The 20,319-nt window shown below is 34.1% G+C and overlaps 3 protein-coding genes across 7 annotated transcripts; 1 reads left to right on the top strand and 2 right to left on the bottom strand.

Moving 5' to 3' along the window:
* Positions 1 to 1,861: 1,861 nt before the first annotated feature.
* LOC114179449 (probable glycosyltransferase At3g07620) lies at positions 1,862 to 5,118 on the bottom strand. 3 transcript variants are annotated; one of them, XM_028065795.1, is made up of 6 exons: positions 4,912 to 5,118; positions 4,239 to 4,688; positions 3,727 to 4,148; positions 3,501 to 3,631; positions 2,848 to 3,196; positions 2,083 to 2,751 (listed from the first exon to the last, which is right to left on the bottom strand). In XM_028065795.1, exons 2-6 carry the CDS (start codon positions 4,516 to 4,518, stop codon positions 2,083 to 2,085), a joined length of 1,851 nt encoding a protein of 616 aa, XP_027921596.1. In that variant the 5' UTR covers positions 4,519 to 4,688; positions 4,912 to 5,118. The 3 variants fall into 3 exon arrangements, with proteins under 3 accessions (XP_027921595.1, XP_027921596.1, XP_027921594.1); XM_028065794.1 differs by having other exon boundaries at positions 1,862 to 2,751; positions 3,727 to 4,688; positions 4,912 to 5,117; XM_028065793.1 differs by having other exon boundaries at positions 3,727 to 4,685.
* Positions 5,119 to 6,287: 1,169 nt separating this feature from the next.
* Positions 6,288 to 9,497, top strand: LOC114179448 (CRS2-associated factor 1, chloroplastic-like). The gene is made up of 5 exons (XM_028065792.1): positions 6,288 to 7,025; positions 7,117 to 7,244; positions 7,651 to 7,876; positions 8,012 to 8,139; positions 8,314 to 9,497. Exons 1-5 carry the CDS (start codon positions 6,347 to 6,349, stop codon positions 9,337 to 9,339), a joined length of 2,187 nt encoding a protein of 728 aa, XP_027921593.1. The 5' UTR covers positions 6,288 to 6,346; the 3' UTR covers positions 9,340 to 9,497.
* Positions 9,498 to 10,127: 630 nt separating this feature from the next.
* On the bottom strand, positions 10,128 to 19,949 carry LOC114179290 (sugar transport protein 14). 3 transcript variants are annotated; one of them, XM_028065569.1, is made up of 4 exons: positions 19,704 to 19,949; positions 11,569 to 11,891; positions 10,762 to 11,391; positions 10,128 to 10,680 (listed from the first exon to the last, which is right to left on the bottom strand). In XM_028065569.1, exons 1-4 carry the CDS (start codon positions 19,843 to 19,845, stop codon positions 10,231 to 10,233), a joined length of 1,545 nt encoding a protein of 514 aa, XP_027921370.1. In that variant the 5' UTR covers positions 19,846 to 19,949; the 3' UTR covers positions 10,128 to 10,230. The 3 variants fall into 3 exon arrangements, with proteins under 3 accessions (XP_027921370.1, XP_027921371.1, XP_027921369.1); XM_028065570.1 differs by lacking the exon at positions 19,704 to 19,949 and adding an exon at positions 12,509 to 12,698; XM_028065568.1 differs by lacking the exons at positions 10,128 to 10,680; positions 10,762 to 11,391; positions 11,569 to 11,891 and adding exons at positions 16,333 to 16,927; positions 17,032 to 17,661; positions 17,841 to 18,163 and having other exon boundaries at positions 19,704 to 19,928.
* Positions 19,950 to 20,319: the final 370 nt, after the last annotated feature.

The following is a 20,319-nucleotide window of genomic DNA, read 5'->3' as shown; positions in this document are numbered from 1 at the left end:
CTGTAACCAATATTTGATATTGATACATAGATGATAATTTCTTTTACATCCACTGTTTAATTAACCATTAATAGGTTTTGATATTTTATGAAATATGGAATTCGTAATTATTATTTATATGATATTTTTTTTATGTTATTCTTGTACTAAAATGGAGTGCAATTTATTCCTTTACATTGGCTATCAAACAATACGAAAGTCTGAACACAAAATTTGGCCACTAAGCTTTTTAGTTAGTTATAGGGATAAGGGTATTATGATGTGGGTTTCACATATGGAACTAACCAAAACATGTCATATATAATAATTTTAAACGATGTGCCATGCCATTTAAAATTATTATCACTAGCCGAATTAGTAATTTTATTTTCTATACCTTCGTCCACTTTTTCATTGGTAAGTTGGGTTTTAACTAGGAATATTAAAGTCGATCAGGCTTGTTGGACCGGCCCGCCAGCCCACCAAGAAAAGAGTAGGTCCGGTTGAAATTTTCCATTCATCAACCTGTTGTAACTTGATCCGCTTAACCTGTCAGTTTAGCGGGCCAAAATGTGCCAGCCTGTCCTGACCTGCCAATTCGTTTTTTAATTTTTTTATGTTTAAAATTAAAAATAATTAAAAAATAATATTTTTTTTATATTATATAAATAAATTTTTAAAAAATAAAAAAAAAAACTACAAAAGAATTAAAAAAAATTAAAAAAAAAAGAGAGATCAATCCGAACAGATCAATCACCAATTACAAAATACGGCCCAACCAATCCCATGCGAATTTTTTGTACTCAGAGAGAGAAGAAAACTGAAATCTTAATCCCAAATTACACTTTTCAACTTTTATAAAGTCGATAAAATGAAAGAAAAAATTTCAGCAAAGACTTTAACAATGCTCATTGTTGTATCTAGAGCTAGAACTTTATGAATACGGTTTTACCACCTTTAACATGCTGTTTTATTGTGTCGCCAAACGTTGATATTCCGCTTTTCAATACGTTGATTTCATGTTTTTTTATTAGTACGACTAATTCTGGGTGCTTTCGATTCAAGTGAGTCGTAATCAGGAACTACAATGTTTCACAAAGGTACTAAATTAGACTCTACATTTATACCTAGCTCAGACATGAGATAATGAACACTGACTTGAATAAAATAACAACCATGATTAGTTGATGCATATCTCGCTATAAATAATCTCAAACTTAACAAACGCTACAACTATGTGGCAAAATTTTGAAACATATCATATCTCACTACAAAACTTTTGATCCATTTCCCCTTTTGTGTTACCAAGCTCTACAAGTAAAGTCAATAATGGAGAAAAAGTTCAAATGGGTGGTTGGAAAATCACCACATTCCCCACTTTCTATATTTAAGAAATACACCACAGTGAAGAGGAGAATGACACAAAGCAAGCATGCAGAGATGGAAAGGGTGAATGTAATGTGTCTCTGTAATCTGTTCATGGTTTGAGATAACAACAAAAGAAATGGAAAAGGTTGCTACGCATGCAAGCCACTTACAAAGAAGATACCCTCAGAAGGAAAAACCAAATTCATGCAAAGTTCCCATATTTTTTACACCTACGGTCAGCATACAACTCTACTTAATAATATTTGATTCCTAATTTGGTCAGTGTCCTTGTAACTTATTTGAGTATAATATTTTATCACTGAAAGGAAATTATGATATAGTTGTTTGGAAAACTATGATTGTCAAAAAATCATTTTCAAAATATGAAGAGTAAACTAGCCTGACACCTAGGATACTAGCAAGTTCTGAATTACTTGCATTCATAAGTCTGTCAAATCATTTTGAGATCTCAGACAACAAAATATATGTATTCAACATTGGCCAAAAACAAAAATGTAATAATTCCAGCTTTCCTTTGTATGCATTCAAGAGAAATATGGTACAGAATTTATACACATAGTACAGTCTAAAACACTGAATACAAGTTCAAGTTCCTATTATATTATCTCATAATCATGAGTTACTCACACTCAGAAATTTCCTCTTCTTTTTCAGAACCCTCATCTCATGTCAGGTTTGCTTCTGCTTTCTAGTTCAGAGGACTCGTGTGTATCATCATCTCAACTTTATCTGAAACACTCTATTATACCAAATTGAATGAAGGGTCATGTGGAAGAGGTCATACTTCAAGGGCTTTACATGCCAAAAAAAATGTTTCTGAGCCTTTCGGACCCCAAGTTGCAACTTGAGATACTTCTCTTGTGATACTGAGAGAAGTATCTGTTTTAAGTTGGGAATATCTTTCTCGGCAAGGATTATTGAGAATGCATCCCAATTTAAAACCTCAAAAAAAGGTGGAACAAAATTGTCGGATATAATCACTGGTACACACTCATAAAATATGGCTTCAACGACCCTTGGACTGTTGACCTCGTACCCTTTAGGGCATATGCAATACTTGCTGTTCTTCATGTGATGGATGTAATTCATTTTGTTTGCAACACCATGAGGCATTGGACCATATATCTTCATATCAGGGTCTTTGTCCTTCCAGTGCTTCAGCAATATTGGACGCAAATAACCATGCATATTTCCAGCATAGAAGGCAAGAAAGGATCTTTGGTGAGGAGGCTTTCCTCCTTGATCTCTCTGAGGATCTCTAACTGATCGGACATAAGTTTCTGGAAAAGAAACATCCCTTCCTATTTTAAAGCCTTGAGTCACATCAGCATTGCAGAGAGCTTTTATGCAGTATTCCATGTGGTGTCTTGTTTCATATGGGGCCTGCAACAATCCACTCATAAATTTTGTACCACTACGCACTCATAGTTCACGTGCAAGTAGAATTAAGAAGGAAGAAATAAAGAACATGCAGCATACCCAATCATGGCAAGCAACAAGGAAATGGTCAGCACCACCGGTTCTGTTGAAGTAACGATATTTTGCGGAAATTTTGTCTGTATAGTCCTTCAGAAACTGACGGAGATTTGTTCGATTATGAGAGTTACGTACATAAAGGGAGTGTTCTAACATTCGCGCACTGAATGGCATATAAAACAGGTGTGCTTTTGACGGATCCTTCACAACAAAATATTTATTTTCCTCCATCAATTTCATAAACCAACCCTCTGAGGCATATAGTCCCTTAAGTATGGGTTGATGAAAAATGGGTTTATCTCCATCCTTGTATATATAAACCTTGAGCGTGCGTTCCATCAGTTCATAACTCCTGCAAATCCAACAAGAAAAAAGTTAGAGGATCTTGAACTTTGGTCATATCATAGTAGCTCCGACCCAAATCAGACAATGAAAAGGAAGATAAATATCATATTTAGAGGAAAAAACTAAGATGGCCTTGTGACTAAGGTACATTGCATATTGTCATACCCTCAAGAGGAGTGACCAGAGTCAAACATTTTAATGATCAATTAGAAGAATCATGTGTATCAAGGAAAAACTTTAACTTTTTTTTATAATCCAAGGACTACCTTTAGTTGAGTTCATATTTCCTTTAACAAGTTCATCAAGCGTACCTTTTGAACATAGAAAGATTGCGAAAGAGAGGAGCATAAAGTTCTTTGTCCTGTGTTACTATAGGAGCATGCTCAATCTCTAACCTGGCAGCAAGAATTTCCATGTCACGTTTGGATGACCACCTGGGTCTCTGCAACAAAGAGAAGATCTTCAGATTGAAATAACCATAGCAATGTCTTGTCCAGGTAGCTAACTCATAATTGACAGAGATATAAGCTAAAATACCATTGCACGAGCAGAAGCACGGCGACGTACTAGAATGTGGTTCATCTCCTGAATTAATGTTCTTGTTTTAGGTGGCATCATACACCTCATCTTTCTCCTAGGAGTTATCATTGCAGCACTGTTGTTTGAGGCAGAAAAGACAACTTTCTGGGCAAAATTTTCAAGACTAGTCACATTAGTAGAGGAAGTTGAGCTGTGCGAGGTATGAACACGAACACCATCATATTCCCTTGAATCCATATTATTATCATTTACCAAGGCTCCCCCTTCGGTTTTCGAAAATTGCTTCCCTGAGAAGTTAACATTACTTCCCTTGGCCAAAATTGCATTGAAGTTTTTGGATCCAACATTCTCCAAGTCCAATCTGTCACCTTTTCTTCCAACATCTTTCTTCTCAGATAAACTGCGAGCATCATTTCTATCTGTCCCATGTTCAAAAACATCATCATTAGACATGTTTCTTTCAGAGACTAAGTCAGCGTTTTCATCATTGTGTTTTCCCATTTTCTCACCGTCCCCAACTTCAAATTGAACAATAAGATTGGGCATTTTTTCCACCGCGGCAATGAAAGCAGATGAATTAGAAAACCCTGAAACAGAGCCCATTGGAGGGGTCCAAACAGTGAAGTACTTTGGTGTTGAATGCAATGATGGAAATCTAACTTTATCATACTTCTGAGGCACAGAAGACCATGGGGCATTTCCACTTCCATATGGAACCAATATTGACTGAAACAGTAAATAATTAACAGCAAGCACCCCCAATAGAAAAAGCAATCTCCGGTTCCCCATTTGACATAACTCATAAAAATATGGAAACAGGTAAACCAGTTAAGAACTGAGATAACACCAGATCACTTCGTTTTTGGACAAATTAGCTTCAATCTCCCAAACGCTCTGCTACTGTGACGTCACAAATCATTGAAGAACAACTTGAAGAGAAAAAAAATCAAAGGATCCTACTAAGAAAATTGGAATATTTTACAGTTAGAGAGACTACAGAAAATCCAGAAAAATGTTGAGTCGGATCAAGTAAATAACGACTGTGTCTCAATTTTCACTGTTTCCTAAGATGCATATAACTTGAGGAACATGGAGAAAGCAAAAGCAAAGAGTTCAAAATGGACATTTGTTTCGTCTTTTGACTAAGAGGAACAAGACATCGTGAGGAAGTGCAGGACTAACCTTAGTACAGTGAAGACCAAAACTGAGGAGACAAACTTCAAGCTCTCTTTCTCTCTCCTTTTCGCTATTTTTTGACTTTATTGTGACCAAACAAAGAAACACTTCGGGACCAGAAGCAGAAGAGATCTAAGCAAAATCTTTAAAAGTATCTATCTAATAATAGAAATATGTTCATCAAGCGCACATATACCAATTTTCTCTAACAGCCACACAGACAATCTAATTTACTCTAATCGAAGATATTTATTCCTCTAACACAATATTTTCGCAGATACATTTAACGTTAGAAAAAAATTGAAAAATAATTATAAATTACAATTTAAATTCCTTCATATTTTGTATTTCTTTATTTTTCAATTATCTTTTATGCGTTATATATTTTTGGATGAAGGAAATTGTAACAAAAAAAGAAAAAAAAATAATAAAAAGCAACAAAACTTTTTTTTTTTGTGAATTTTCTTTATAAAAAACTATACCTTTAAAATACCTCTTTTAATTGACTTGTATCGCTTCATTTATTTTATCTTCTAAATTTTATTTATTATAAATTATTGTTGTAAATGTTTTTAAAAAAAATATCATCACTAAATAAGGTTATTTTTTTGATACGTTTGTCTGTATCTTAAAAAAAATCAAAGAATTAAAAAATAAAAACATAAAAGTATAACATTTTAAATAGTTTTTATTATATTTTTAAAATATTTTTTATTAACACTTTTGAAATTCTAGCAAGCTGCAGGGCCTTTAATAGCATGTTTTACTGATTCGTTTCTGGGTTTCATTGATAATTGAGGAAAACGATTACGACCTAAATTTTATGTTTTTTTTAGAAGACACTGGAATGCATTTGTGTGGCACTTTTACATTCAGAGGTAATTTTTTTTTACAAATTTCATCAGAGATAAATTTAAGAAAAAAATATGAATATTTTTCTAAACGGAATTGACATTAAATTATTTAACAAGAAATAATATGGTATTTTTTTAATAAATTATAATTGTAACTTTAGTTTCGATATTTTAAAATTCATAAGTTTTTTTCAATATTATGTTTTATTTTTAATCACCCTTTCTTAAATTTATTCTGTATTTTTAGTTGTTCATAATTTTATTCAATTTTGAGTTTAGTTATTCAGAAATGTTGATTGAGAATGATAGTAAAAGTAATGTTACTAAATATATTGAATAGTGGTTCAATATGTTTTTAAAATTTAAAATTAAATAAATTAGAAGATAAACTATATGAGATAATGAACATATTATCATTTACACACAAGTAATGCAGAAAAACACTTGTATGAAGGGTTAAGAAGAATTAACTTGCCAAACATGCAAAACGACGTCGCTCTGGTATGTTATGCCATGTCACACCCCACACAAACACACTCCTGAACCCAACTAAGTTGAAGAATGCAGAACACTTTATCTTCTTCTTCATGGCTCTGAAGCTCGCACACACTCACACATTTCCCATCTTCGCCCCAACCCTCGACCCCAACCCCAACCCGCGTCCATCCTCGGAGCCCCGACTCTCTCGCTGGACCAACCCGCAAACCCGCTCCGATAGATCCCCCAATGCACGCCGAACGGGCCGACCCTCCGGCCCGGCCAAAAGGTCCAAAAGCCCGCCAAGGCCCAACGTGGACCCGCAGTCCCACCCGGCGTTCAGGTTTTCCAACATCCCCAAATTGAAGCCGCGAAGGATAACCTCCGCCCCAGATAACGTGAAAATCAGCGATGACGGACTCTCCTACGTCATCGATGGTGCCCCGTTCGAGTTCAAGTACAGCTACACGGAAACCCCCAAAGCGAAGCCAACCAAAATACGAGAACCGCCTTTCCTGCCGTTCGGTCCGAGCACCATGCCGCGGCCGTGGACGGGTCGCGCGCCGCTACCGCCAAGCAAGAAGAAGCTGAAGGAGTTCGACTCGTTCGAGCTTCCACCGCCGCACAAGAAGGGGGTTAAGCCGGTGCAGTCGCCGGGGCCGTATTTGCCGGGGACAGGACCTAGGTACGTGAAGTCGAGGGAGGAGATTTTGGGGGAACCATTGACGAAGGAGGAGATTCGTGAATTGGTTAAATCCTGCATGAAAACCCAACGCCAACTCAATATGGGTTCGTTTTTTGCTACCTGCTACTGTTTTATGCTCTCTTTTGTTGTGGTTGTGGTGGAAAATTCACAGTCTTTGTTTGTGTTTTGTTTTAGGTAGAGATGGTTTTACACATAACATGTTGGATAATATACATGCTCATTGGAAGCGGCGGAGAGTGTGCAAGATCAGATGTTTGGGAGTGTGTACTGTCGATATGGATAATGTTTGCCAGCAGCTAGAGGTTAATTTAAATGCTTAAAAAATTTTAAATTCTAACATTTAATCACATACTGACATCTATGATAAGCTACATTCCACAAATTTTATAATCATTACCGTAATCGTTATTCATCTTGATGTAGCAGCCAATAAGTTATGTTAGTTGTGTTAGTTATGTAAAATTGAGTACTTAGATTGTTAGAAATGTATGTAAGTTGTTAATTTCCTCTCGAATGAGTTTTTCTACAAATTAAACATGTATACGTTCGTATTAGCATCTTTTTCTTATCAGTCAAATATTGAGGAGGAGGCGGAAGATAAATAATGATTGGAGAAGTTCAAGATTTCTCAGGAATTGGAAATGTGCAAAATAACATTTTGCTGCATCATTTGAGTTTTCTCTTGCCTCATGTTATCTGATTTTCCAGGAAAAGACAGGGGGTAAAGTCATTCTCAGACGGGGCGGTAAGGTCTACCTGTTTCGAGGAAGAAACTACAATCATAAAACACGCCCACGTTTTCCACTGATGTTATGGAAGCCTGTGAGTCCAGTATATCCTAGGTTGATTCAGCGAGTTCCTGAAGGTCTAACTCTGGAAGAAGCAACTGAAATGCGTCAAAAGGGGCGCAAATTGATTCCAATATGCCGGCTAGGTACCTTTTTAAGGAAGTTTAGTGCAGTTTAGCAATTAAGAAAAGTTAATTTCTCTTGGCAAACTGGCATCTAGCTGTTTTTTTTTTCTTGATACACACTTTTCTAATGCATTGGGTACTTTTATCATGCTACAGGAAAAAATGGTGTTTACTATAACCTAGTTAACACTGTCCGGGAGGCATTTGAAGAGTGTGACCTAGTGCGTATAAACTGTCAAGGACTAAATAAAAGTGACTATCGAAAGATTGGAGCAAAACTAAGGGTATAACCAATTTTGGCTCCAGTGTCGAAGATAATATTGTCTCTGGTTGCCGAAATCAAAAAAAAAAAATATATTGTCTCTGGATTTTTTCCCTGTTGTTTTGGATTTCTTTACATTAATTAATGAGGATACTATACTAAAATCTTTCTTTTACATCTATTCTTTTGACTGTAGGATCTTGTACCGTGCACATTGCTTTCCTTTCAATATGAGCACATACTTATCTGGAGAGGACCTAATTGGAAGTCCTCTATACCAGATCTTGGAGATGACCTCAAGGAAGCCAATAAAAATGTTGACAATAAAAATTTTGAACCACGGCCATCAGAGGCCCTAGAAATCTCAGCGCCAAGTCTACAGGAGAACCCAGTAGAGCATGAAAGCAATTTATCACATGACGCTACCATTTCCTCCTGTTCAAGTGATGTGACTTTGGATAAGGTTGAGGTGCCATATTCCAATGAAAATAGCAGACAATCTATTTCTGAGGTTACTGAGCTTGCTTCACTTACAAAAGTTTATGAAGTTGAAACTGCAAATGTTGCCACAGACTCCTATGCTGAACCTGATCCTTGCACGAGTCCCAGTTCAAGTTTGACCTTATCACACTATAATAGCAGTTCTGAAGGCTCGACGAGAGCTATGAGTGATAACCATAGAGCTGAGAATATAATGGATAGCCAAACCATCTGTGGTGATCTTTCTGCTTCAATTTCAGGATCTGATACAACTGTTGGAGGTGTTGACAATCATATGAATGGAATGGTAGATCTTCATTCTGATGAGCTGCTTGATGCTTTAGGAGAAGTAGATGTCAGTCAGTTACCAAGGTCAGCTGCTCCTTGTATGAAAGAAATTTTGTTACTGTTCGAACAAGCTGTTGAGAAAGGTAGTGCGCTTGTTTTAGATAAAGATTCTCTGGATGCGGACAATATTTATCAAAAAACAGTTGCCTTTGCCAAATCTGCTTCACCTGGACCAGTTTTTGGGAAACAAAGAAAGGCTGTGGCTGTGGTTCAAAAGAGTCCCAAGAAAGAAGGTTCAACTTTAGAGACTAAAGAAACTACCACTGTTTCCACGAAACGGGAAAAGGCGAAGAGTACTAAAATTTCTAGAAAAACTAATTTTGATGGCCAGTTACTGAATGCTGTACCACAAGGAACATTAGGAGTTGATGAACTTGCTAAACTTTTATTATGATGCTGGATGGTTTTATCTAAAGTTCTGATGCCATTGCAGTGGATTTCTTTGAATCATACGTAGTGCATTTGTTGACAATGTATTCATTTTAGCTTCGGCCTTTACTTTAGTTACTTTCCGTAGTATGATCCCAATATTATATCGTTATGGTTTACTCACCGTCATTGTTTTGTTATCAGCCTCCTCATGACTTAGGCTGTGGCTAGACGTCTAATGTCGTGTTAAATAAAATGTAATGTAACACAAATGTAAATGTAAAGACGGGAAGTACCAAATCATTGTTTTATATTTCACTGTATGGATTTCAGGTAAAATGATGAAGAAATTATTGAAAAATAAGATCGTGAGCCCACAATCTCCCAAATTTGACAGGAAACAAATAAAGCTTTAAGGTGCGTAGAGATTAATTGCTTTTTATCATGAAGTTGCCTTCTTCGTGGCACATTAAGTTACCTTTTATTCATCTCATTCTACACACTTTTTATTCAATTAAAAAAATGATAATAAAAGTCTTCTTGTTTCATTTTGATATATTTTATTTACTTATATTTAAAAGAGTAAGTGATCATCGCTGAGAAAAGGAGATTAAATAAATATATAAGCAACAAATCATATTTAAAAGAAAATGTCGAAATAGATTTATGTTTTGACAACGAAAGTAACAAACAATATTTTAAAAGAAAATAAATATATATATAAACCAAGAGATATAGTTTTTGACAGTGAAAGTAACAAATGATATTCTAAAAAAGGAAAAAAAATATATATAAAGAAACCTTAGAGTGGTTTCCATCTACTACTATGCGGAGATCTATCTTTTAGAGAGTGAAAGTAAACAAACAGTATTGTAAAAAAGGGAAGAAAAAAATATATTAGTATGGTGGTGAGATTTTAAACTATTGCCACTGGCGTCTCTTCTGATGCATTTTGATCGTTAGTGACAACGCTCTTCCAGAACCAATGGTTTTGGAAAAGAAGATAAATCTCCTCTATTGGGACTTTCTTGGTTTCGGGCAAAAGGAAGAAGACGAAGCAACTCATGAAGACAATTAAGGATGCAAAGAGCAGGAAGATTCCATATCTGAGGTGGCAAAGTGACATAAGGAACAACTGAGCAACGAGTGCAGTGAAGATCATGTTGACACACACCACCATACTCTGTGCAGCTGACCTTATCTCTAATGGGAATAGCTCACTCGGAACCAACCATCCAAGGGGACCCCAAGATCTTCCATATGCCAATACGAACAAGAAAATCACAACAACAAGAACAGCACTGGGTCCTTTCCCAAGTTCTTTCCCGTGTCCAAAGTCCACAGCCAAAACCACAGCCGTAATAATCTGCAAAGCAAGTAAAAAAGTACAGTACAATTACATGCTGGATAAAACTAAAGGACAATAACAGCTTGAACAAGTAGTTACCATGCAGCATATCATTTCAAATCCAGCTTCCAAAAAGAATTTTCTTCTGCCAAACTTGTCAACCAAAAACATTGAGATGATGGTGGCAACGAGAAGAGCCCCATTGGTGATAAAAGATGAAAACAGAGCAGCATTAGCACCAAAACCCAAGCTCTGGAAAATGACAGGGGCGTAGAAGAGGATTGAGTTATTCCCAGTTAGCTGCTGGAATGCTGGAATTCCCAAGGCACCAATGATGAGTTGCGGCCTGTACTTCCTCTTGAGGAGTGTCTTAAATGGGCTCTTCACAGCTCTTGCTTCTTCACTCGCTTCCTTAAGATCTTCAAATTCAGCATCAACATTCTTAGTACCTCTAACTTTCTCCAATACTTTTCTTGCTTCATCCAACCTTCCTTGCTCCACAAGGCTGTTAGGTGTCTCAGCACACATAAAACCTCCAATAAGCATGAGAATTGCCGGAACACCTGCCAAACCCAGTGAAATCCTCCATCCATAGGGATGGATTTCGTTGGTAAAGTAATTCACTAGGTTTGCAACTAAGATTCCAGCACAAGTTGTGAACTGAAACAGTTGGTTCACTGCTCCTCTGTTCTTTGCTGGAGCCATTTCCGAAAGATACAATGGAACAGCCTACACAATCGAATGCACCATTAAGAATTTATAAGTAAAGTATGCATGTTAGAAATCCAGTCAGAAACAAGAAGCAACGTTGAAACAACAATCACAAACATCTTAGTAAACGGTATATGTGAATGAAGTTTCATGACTATAATATGGTGAGGATTAGTTTAGGAGTATTTGACTTACTTGGTTACCAAAGCCAATGCCTCCACCAAGAAGGACCCTGCCAATGATGAGCATTGCAATGTTGGTAGCTGCTGCATTGAGTATTGCCCCAGCCAGGAAGCTAAGGGCTCCCACTATGATGCTGGCTTTTCTTCCCTTGCTTCTTGTTAAGGAGGAGGCAAAGAATGTCATCACCAGTGCTGAGATATAGAGAGATGATGTGAACAGTGTGAGCACTTGGTCGTCGTATTTGCAGTAGTCAGTCTCATTCAGATGCATGTTCTTCCTGCGATACACGCCTGGGAAGAATTCCTTCAGAAAATCATCCATTGAAGTCACCCCACCTGATACGTGACAACATCACCACTAAATTTCTCATTCTCAACGTACTTTCAGACAACATGAAAAGAAAAACATAGCTATAACATAACATCACAAACAGTACTTCCTATGGAATGGGGAAATGACTAATTATTATTAGAATTATCTAAATATTTCCAGTTAAAATTTTTTAAATTGAACTCAATAATAATAATAGAAAAAGTAGTGTATATTTCTTTTCTTTAAACCAACCACGTCTGTTTCATTCCCTGAATAATTGGAGTTTATTGTGAACAGCGAACTCAACTAGTTAAATATACATGATACTGATTCCCGGCACAGTTTTGGGCTCAGAAATCAAAACGTTAAATACACATGATACTGATTATGGAGATAAAAAATGATAAATGAGAATGATTCGGATTATATAATAAATATGATAAAAAAAATCATCTAAAACATTTTATCCATATAAAAAATTCATTCAACAGGTTCTTTCAATGATTTTCACCCACAATCATGATGAATACCTGATCAGGAAGGCTAATAAAAAATAATCAAGTTAATGCAACAATTAGATGTTTCATGAATATAGTTGAGAAGAAATTAATGAAATAGAAAAAGATGAGAGAAGAATGACCTGAAACACCAAGGTCATAGCCAAAAAGTGAGCCACCAAGTGCCCCAACAATGCATGTAAAGGCAAAATAGTGAGTGAATTTGTGCTCATAAAGATGAGCCCTTTTTCCACGCTCTCCTCCTTCTACTATTCCTCCTGCCATTGTTCTCTCTGTCACAACTCTCGGTCTCTGTTATTTCAAAGAGAAAGTTTCACCGTCTCTGCTCTTTCAAACAAAAGCTTTCACGGTGCTATATATAGAGCTCCAGAGGTCAAAAATAGTAACAGATACCGAATATATTAACTACTTGTAAGTAATTTCTTTGTTATTATCATTTTTATAAAATAAGCTATCTTTATTTAATAGAGGAACAATTTGTTTTTTATCTTTTAATGGAACAACGAAAGAATAAGTTCAACCAAACAGTAACTGTTTCAGTCGTCAGTTTTTTTTTTTTTATATATAAAATAAGCTATTTGTTTTTATTTTTATAAGAAGAAGTTAAACGAAAGATATCTTAATAAGGTAAAGATGTCGAGAAGAATTTTAAACAACAGAAAATTTATTCACCATTTAAGCTATAAATAAACCTGCTTCATTTTTTTTAGAGACAAATAAAAAATAAAAAATAAAATGTAAATTAAATTAATATTAGATATTGATATTAAAGTAATATGGTTGAGGACACTTGACTTGGTCACATTTGGATTGTACGACACTTGAATTTTAGTTGGGCAGTTTCAATAACAATTTTATCTTTAAATAATTCCTTAACGACTTTAAACAATACAGTTTTTTTCGAATAAATTAAATAAATCATATGTCATAAACTTAGAATTGATCACACAAACTTTTATTCGTTAATATTCTATACTTTAAAGTAACATATTTATGAGCTTAAATAATTAGTTAAATATAATTAGAAACTAAATAATAGTATGAAACATTGTGTGATATTTGTGAAAAAATAGCATTAATGTAATAATAGACACATGTTAAATAATTTTTATGATATATATATATATATATATATATATATATATATATATATATATATATATATATATATATATATACACACACACGGTATATTAATCTCAACAAACTATTTGTTATTGGTAATTTATATTATTTTAATTTTCAAGGACTTTACAAATCTAAAATTTACCTTTTTCTATATTAATTTAGATAGTCATCTAAATTATTTATTATCTTGGACTAATTTTTATAAACAACATATATTTTATATTAAGAACAATAGTAGAATGGATTGGTTATTGGAGCTGAGGATAAAATCAAAATTTTGAATTAATAATATTTAATTGATCTGACTTCGCTTAGTTTTAGAGATTTTGATAGTTAATTAAAATTAAATTAATCTATCTGTACCAATATATACAATATTAGGGATTCCCATACACAATTTTTTTTTCTAAGATTATTCTTAAACGTAATTATATCTTTTACTTAGTATTCATATAATTGTTATATTTTATGTAACCACTTCATTCTACTCTTATTTTTCAATATCTCATACACTTTATATTTATTTTATGGATCAGAATGAGTGGTACACTTTTACTTCTAAAAACATGAGACTTTTTTCTACAATATTATCCTCTTTAAATCACGCACAAAATCATTTGCTTTTCAAAACAAAATTGCACATTTGTTCTACAATTCTGTCTTCTTTAAAACACTAATATTTTTTTCTCTTTTAAAAACAGAATTGAAATTTATAACCATTAATAAAAACATAACTGAAAAAAAATAAAATTATTACATACATTAAAATAATAATATACAAAATATGTTTGAAATTAGAGTTCATTCAATTTTAAACATTTCAATCATTTTTTTAATCCTAATTTAGGTGGTGCTGAACATTATTAATTAACATATAAATACGAGATAGTCAACCTCATATCCACCTCACTATTTTTGTCATTCTAGTTGATTTTGATTCAAAATTTTGATTTGGTCAAGATTTTGATTCTCATTCCTATACATGGGTAGGCTTTTGTTCATTGGTGCTTTTGCAACTGTGAATCATAATGTTGGTTCTAATGCACATGTCTTATGTTCATTCTTGTCTTTATTCTCCTCTTATATTATTTTAATTTTAGGTTCTTGTCTTGCTCTTGATTTTATTTGATACTTTTACATGGCTGAATCTATGAATTTTCATGCTATGAAGTAAATATAAGATTCATGTTCTTGTAAGATATTATAATTAATTGATTACTTCCTATGTTTATATGGTTTGAATCAATATATAATGAAAATCATTACATATGATATTTCATAATGAAAGTGTATGAGTATTAACTTGTTAGTAGGGGGCGTACACCACTTGAGAAGAAATGCAACACATGAAAATTCTTTGAAAATTTCTACCATAAACAAGTTAAGAGTTTTACGGTTTCATCTGGGCATTCTAACTTTATAATATTATAGTTGTTTCCCTTATATAGTATAATTATTTTAAAGTTAATTTGAAATTTAGTCATATAACTGAAATTATCTCATATTTATATTTGTTTTACAATTGAGAGTAAGTGGTACACTTTGTGTTACATCGATGAAACATGAGTCCGACACATATATAAGGGATTGGCATCATTTTTGGAACAAAATAAACTACTAATGTAATGGTTAAATATTACTACCTATCAATACATTTACTGGACAATGATTATTGTAAAACAGTCATTATATCTTTTCTCGAAAGATCCAATAACAATGATATCAGAGTTCGGTCTGTGAGTTTGGCTTATAGAATTCTCGTAAGATAGATTGTTGTTCCTTTTGAAGGTATATATGTTGATAGGATGTAATGTGAATTTTATGGATTAATCTTTTGTTTATTATATTTCTAGTTGTGGGAATGTTATGGATTTGCTAAAGTTGTGGGTGATCTTTTTGAGCTCTTAGTTAGTTAAATTAGGCAATACTTTGTTTTCCACCAAAGAAATGGATAAATCACTAATAATACATAATTATTTTTCTTTTAAAAACATAATTGAAATTTATTCAGAGTAGGACTATTAATAAGAACTTTACTGAAAAAAAGAAAGAAAATTATTATATACATTAAAATAATAATATACAAAAATGTGTTTGAAATTAGAGTTCATTCAATTTTAAACATTTCAATCAATCATTTTTCTTAATCCTAATTTAGGTGGTGCTGAACATTGTTAATTAACATATAATTATGTGACAGACTATATATGGTTTACAAAGGGTTATTATGATCCTTTTAGCATCTACATGAAACCTTCCTCAAAATCTATAAATAGACATCCTTCATTCCTTTGGTCTTCTTTCTCTGTCATTGAGTTTGAATATTTCCAACATATTGTTTACAAAAATAGTTTAAAAATAAAAGTCATTATTTAATAAATTTTCATATATGAATGGTTTAAAATTGATAAGATAATTATATAGTGTTGGTTATATAAATAGTTTTTTTTCAATTTATGAATAACGTTTTGAATTTAAATAATTAATTATAAATATATATATATATATAACACTTATAATAAAATAATATTTTTAGTTATAATAACACTTTTTTGCAAATATCCATGTAGATGCTATGAATGTGCATTGTATAAGGTTTTTTATATCAGAAAGTACGCAAAAGGTTGTGGTGCTGACAACATGGGTTTCGCCAACACACCAGTTCTTGTTGACACGTCGAAAGTTTCTGTTGAAATGTGGGATTATTTCTTATAATGACCACTAAATCTTTTTTATTTCATTTTATATATTTTCATTGCTCTAAGTATTATCCTACTGGCTTCGTAATATACTGTCAGACATGAAGGAGGAAAAGAGATTCAACAAATATAAAAGCAACAAATTATATTGAAAAGTAATGTCATACTACACTTAACTTTTTGACTTCGAAAGCAAGAAACAAATAGCTAAGGATACATAAATGTATACTTTTGTTCGATCTATTTTGTTGGCTTTTATACTGTAGCTACTGGTTTCCCGTTTGATGCCTTTTGATCTTGGGTTTGGTCTGATATCACGTTCTTCCAGAACCAATGGTTTTCAAAGAGAAGATAAATTTCCTCAATTGGGACTTTCTTTGTTTCCGGCAAAAGGAAGAAAACGAAGCAACTCATACAGAAAATCAAGCCACCAAAGAGCAAGAAGATTCCATATTTGAGGTGGCAAAGTGATAGGAGGAACAACTGAGCAACAAGTGCAGTGAAGATCATGTTGACACACACCACCATACTCTGTGCAGCTGACCTTATCTCTAATGGGAATAGCTCACTCGGAACCAACCATCCAAGGGGACCCCAAGATCTTCCATATGCCAATACGAACAAGAAAATCACAATAACCAGAAAGGCACTGATTCCTTTCCCAAGTACTTTGCCATGTCCAAACTCCACAGCCAAAACCACAGCGGTAATAACCTGCAAAGCAATCAAAAGGTGCAATGAGCAATTCCATTAAAAGAGTTGCATTTGTTCGACAAAATTAAAGCAGAATAACAGCTTGAGCTTGAACAAGTAGTTACCATGCAGCATATCATTTCAAATCCAGCTTCCAGAAAGAATTTTCTTCTACCAAATTTGTCAACCATAAACATTGAGATGACGGTGGCAACGAGAAGAGCCCCATTGGTGATAAAAGATGAAAACAGAGCAGCATTAGCACCAAACCCCAAACTCTGGAAAATGACAGGGGCGTAGAAGAGGATTGAGTTATTCCCAGTTAGCTGCTGGAATGCTGGAATCCCCAAGGCACCAATGATGAGTTGCGGCCTGTACTTCCTCTTGAGGAGTGTCTTAAACGGACTCTTCACAGCCCTCGCTTCTTCACTCGCTTCCTTAAGATCTTCAAATTCAGCATCAACATTCTTGGTACCTCTAACTTTCTCCAATACTTTTCTTGCTTCTTCCAACCTTCCTTGCTCCACAAGGCTGTTAGGTGTCTCAGCACACATAAGACCTCCGATAAGCATAAGAACTGCCGGAACACCTGCCAAACCCAGTGAAATCCTCCATCCGTGGGGATGGATTTTGTTGGTAATGTAATTCACTAGGTTTGCAACTAAGATTCCTGCACAGGTTGTGAACTGAAACAGCTGGTTCACTGCTCCTCTGTTCTTTGCTGGAGCCATTTCCGAAAGATACAATGGAACAGCCTACACAATCGAATGCACCATTAAGAATTTATAAGTAACGTATGCATGTTAGAAATCCAGTCAGAAACAAGAAGCAACGTTGAAACAACAATCACAAACATCTTAGTAAACATGGTATATGTGAACGAAGTTCCATGACTATAATATGGTGAGGATTAGTTTAGGAGTATTTGACTTACTTGGTTACCGAAGCCAATGCCTCCACCAAGAAAGACCCTGCCAATGATGAGCATTGCAATGTTCTTAGCTGCTGCATTGAGGATTGCCCCGATCAGAAAGCTAACGGCTCCCACTATGATGCTGGCCCTTCTTCCCTTGCTTCTTGTTAAGGGGGAGGCAAAGAATGTCATGACCAGTGCTGAGATATAAAGAGATGATGTGAACAGTGTGAGCACTTGGTCGTCGTATTTGCAGTAATCGGTCTCATTCAGATGCATGTTCTTCCTTCTGTACACTTTTGGGAAGAACTCCTTCAGAAAATCATCCATTGAAGTCACCCCACCTGACACCACAACATCACAAGTAAACTTTTTGTTCTGAACTTACTTTGAGGTAATAAAAGAAAGCAAAGGGGGAAATCAATCGCTGATTTCTTCTAATACGAAACTTTAAATGTAAAACCACTTCAACTGAAAATTAAATTTGTAGTTCAACACTTATATATCAGGGGATGTAAAGATCATTTAGCAGTAACGTTGGAAGGAAAGGTGATAGCAGGTTCTGGGTTTAACTCTTTCACTGATAATTTGAAGATATAAAATTGATGGTTTAGAAAGGAGAGAGAAATAATGGATTCAACACCCAATAATAAATTCTAACACCTACCATATAAAAAAAATAAAAAAAAAATGAAAAACTGAAAATTGAATTAAAAATTCACAACTTTTGTTGAACACAGAGCTGATACAGAATTTAATTTTCTGCGATAAAATCGAAAATCAAATCTGATTATGGGGGTCTTTGCGTTTAGTATCAAAATCAATTTCATAAAAGTTCTGCAGATGTTGCCGTCTTGTTCGTAGCTGTTAATTTTTTTCTGTAATCTGATTTTTTATTCGTATTGTTGTTGTGTTGACTCGAGTTTCGATGAATTTTCGAATTTGTTTTCAAAATTATGACTTAGTTCTTCAGTTCTGATGTTTTAAACATTCTTCTCAATAACTTATCTTCATTGAATAAGACAGATATAGATCTGAACAGAAGCTGCACCAGTTTTGTAAGCGGACAAATCACAGTTCAACGTAAGCTTTCAGACATGTGCAACTTTCGTGCTTGCGTCCAACGGGTACAATTAAAATACATTGATTTTTCTTTTTTAAATTAACTGCATAATCAACCTATACAACTTTCCCCACAAACTTTTAATCCCTAACTTGTACGCAACAAAAGTAGATAATTTGTTTAATCAAACATCGAAAAGATGGAAATTGATGATCCAGTTTTATAACATTTCACCAAACCATTTTTACAGCAGTCTTTTCAGTCTAGTTTTCCGAAACACCCCTATGCATGAGAATTTAATTCTAAAAAGTAAAATGTCAAAATCTGAATTAACATACAGAAAAATTAAGTCATAATAAACAACCAATAATAATAATAATAATAATAATAATAATAATAAAATAAAGTAAAAGAACCAATGCAAAAACAGTGTTTGTTTCAAACCCTGAATAATTGCAGGGTGTCATGAATTCAATGAAATACGAAATTCCAGCCGCCATCCCCGGCAAAGTTTTGGAATCAGAATCAATACACACTACACATATGTTTCAGCCATAAATCAAAATCAAATCAAATCCCCCCTTTTCACCATCGTTAAATTCAATTCTTCACAATTGTATATTTCGAGAACCAATGCATCATCGTGGTCATGTAATACGATCTTTGTTGTAAATTTTTTCAATGCAACGAAGAGGCGTGGTGAATCTAAAAGAGAAAAACGATGAAATGAAAGAAATAAAACCAAAAAGTGACATAAATTGGCAGAACAGAGGTTGTGAAGGTAATGACAGAAACATGAACTGAGAGCGAGGAAGACGAACCCGAAACACCAAGATCATAGCCAAAGAGAGAACCGCCAAGGGCCCCAACGACACATGTAAAGGCGAAATAGTGAGTGAATTTGTGCTCGTAAAGGTGAGCCCTTTTCCCTGTTGCTCCACTTTCTACTCCTCCACCTGCCATTACTCTATTTCTCGAATTTTTGTGTCAGTGTTTGAGAACAGACACAAACACACACCCACAAACATTTTTCCACTTCGTAGGCCTCTTATAAGGATGTCCGAGTCAACGCCCCAACCCAACTCATCAAAGGTATCAACCTTTTAATTTTATTTCTTAATATTACAATACTAAAATACAAAAATACAACATTTTTTCTAAATTAATATTCCTTCTTTTCTTACTACCCCATTTGTCCCTTTTGGTTCTAACAAATTAATAAACTGATTAAAGTTTTCTTTTTTAACATCATTGTTTATTTATTTGTAAATTAATAAAAAATATATGTAATGAGAGAAGAGAATAATACATTAAAAGACATTTGTAATTAAAGTTTGAGAATGAATAATACATTTATGAATTAAAACTATAAAAATTATTTCAGCAAAAGTACATTAAATATTGATATGTATGCAAAATGCATTTTCTCTGAATCAG

This window comes from Vigna unguiculata, chromosome 3 (genome assembly GCF_004118075.2).
Source record: "Vigna unguiculata cultivar IT97K-499-35 chromosome 3, ASM411807v1, whole genome shotgun sequence".
Classification (NCBI taxonomy): domain Eukaryota; kingdom Viridiplantae; phylum Streptophyta; class Magnoliopsida; order Fabales; family Fabaceae; genus Vigna; species Vigna unguiculata.
This window is presented reverse-complemented; position numbering and strand designations above follow the sequence as displayed.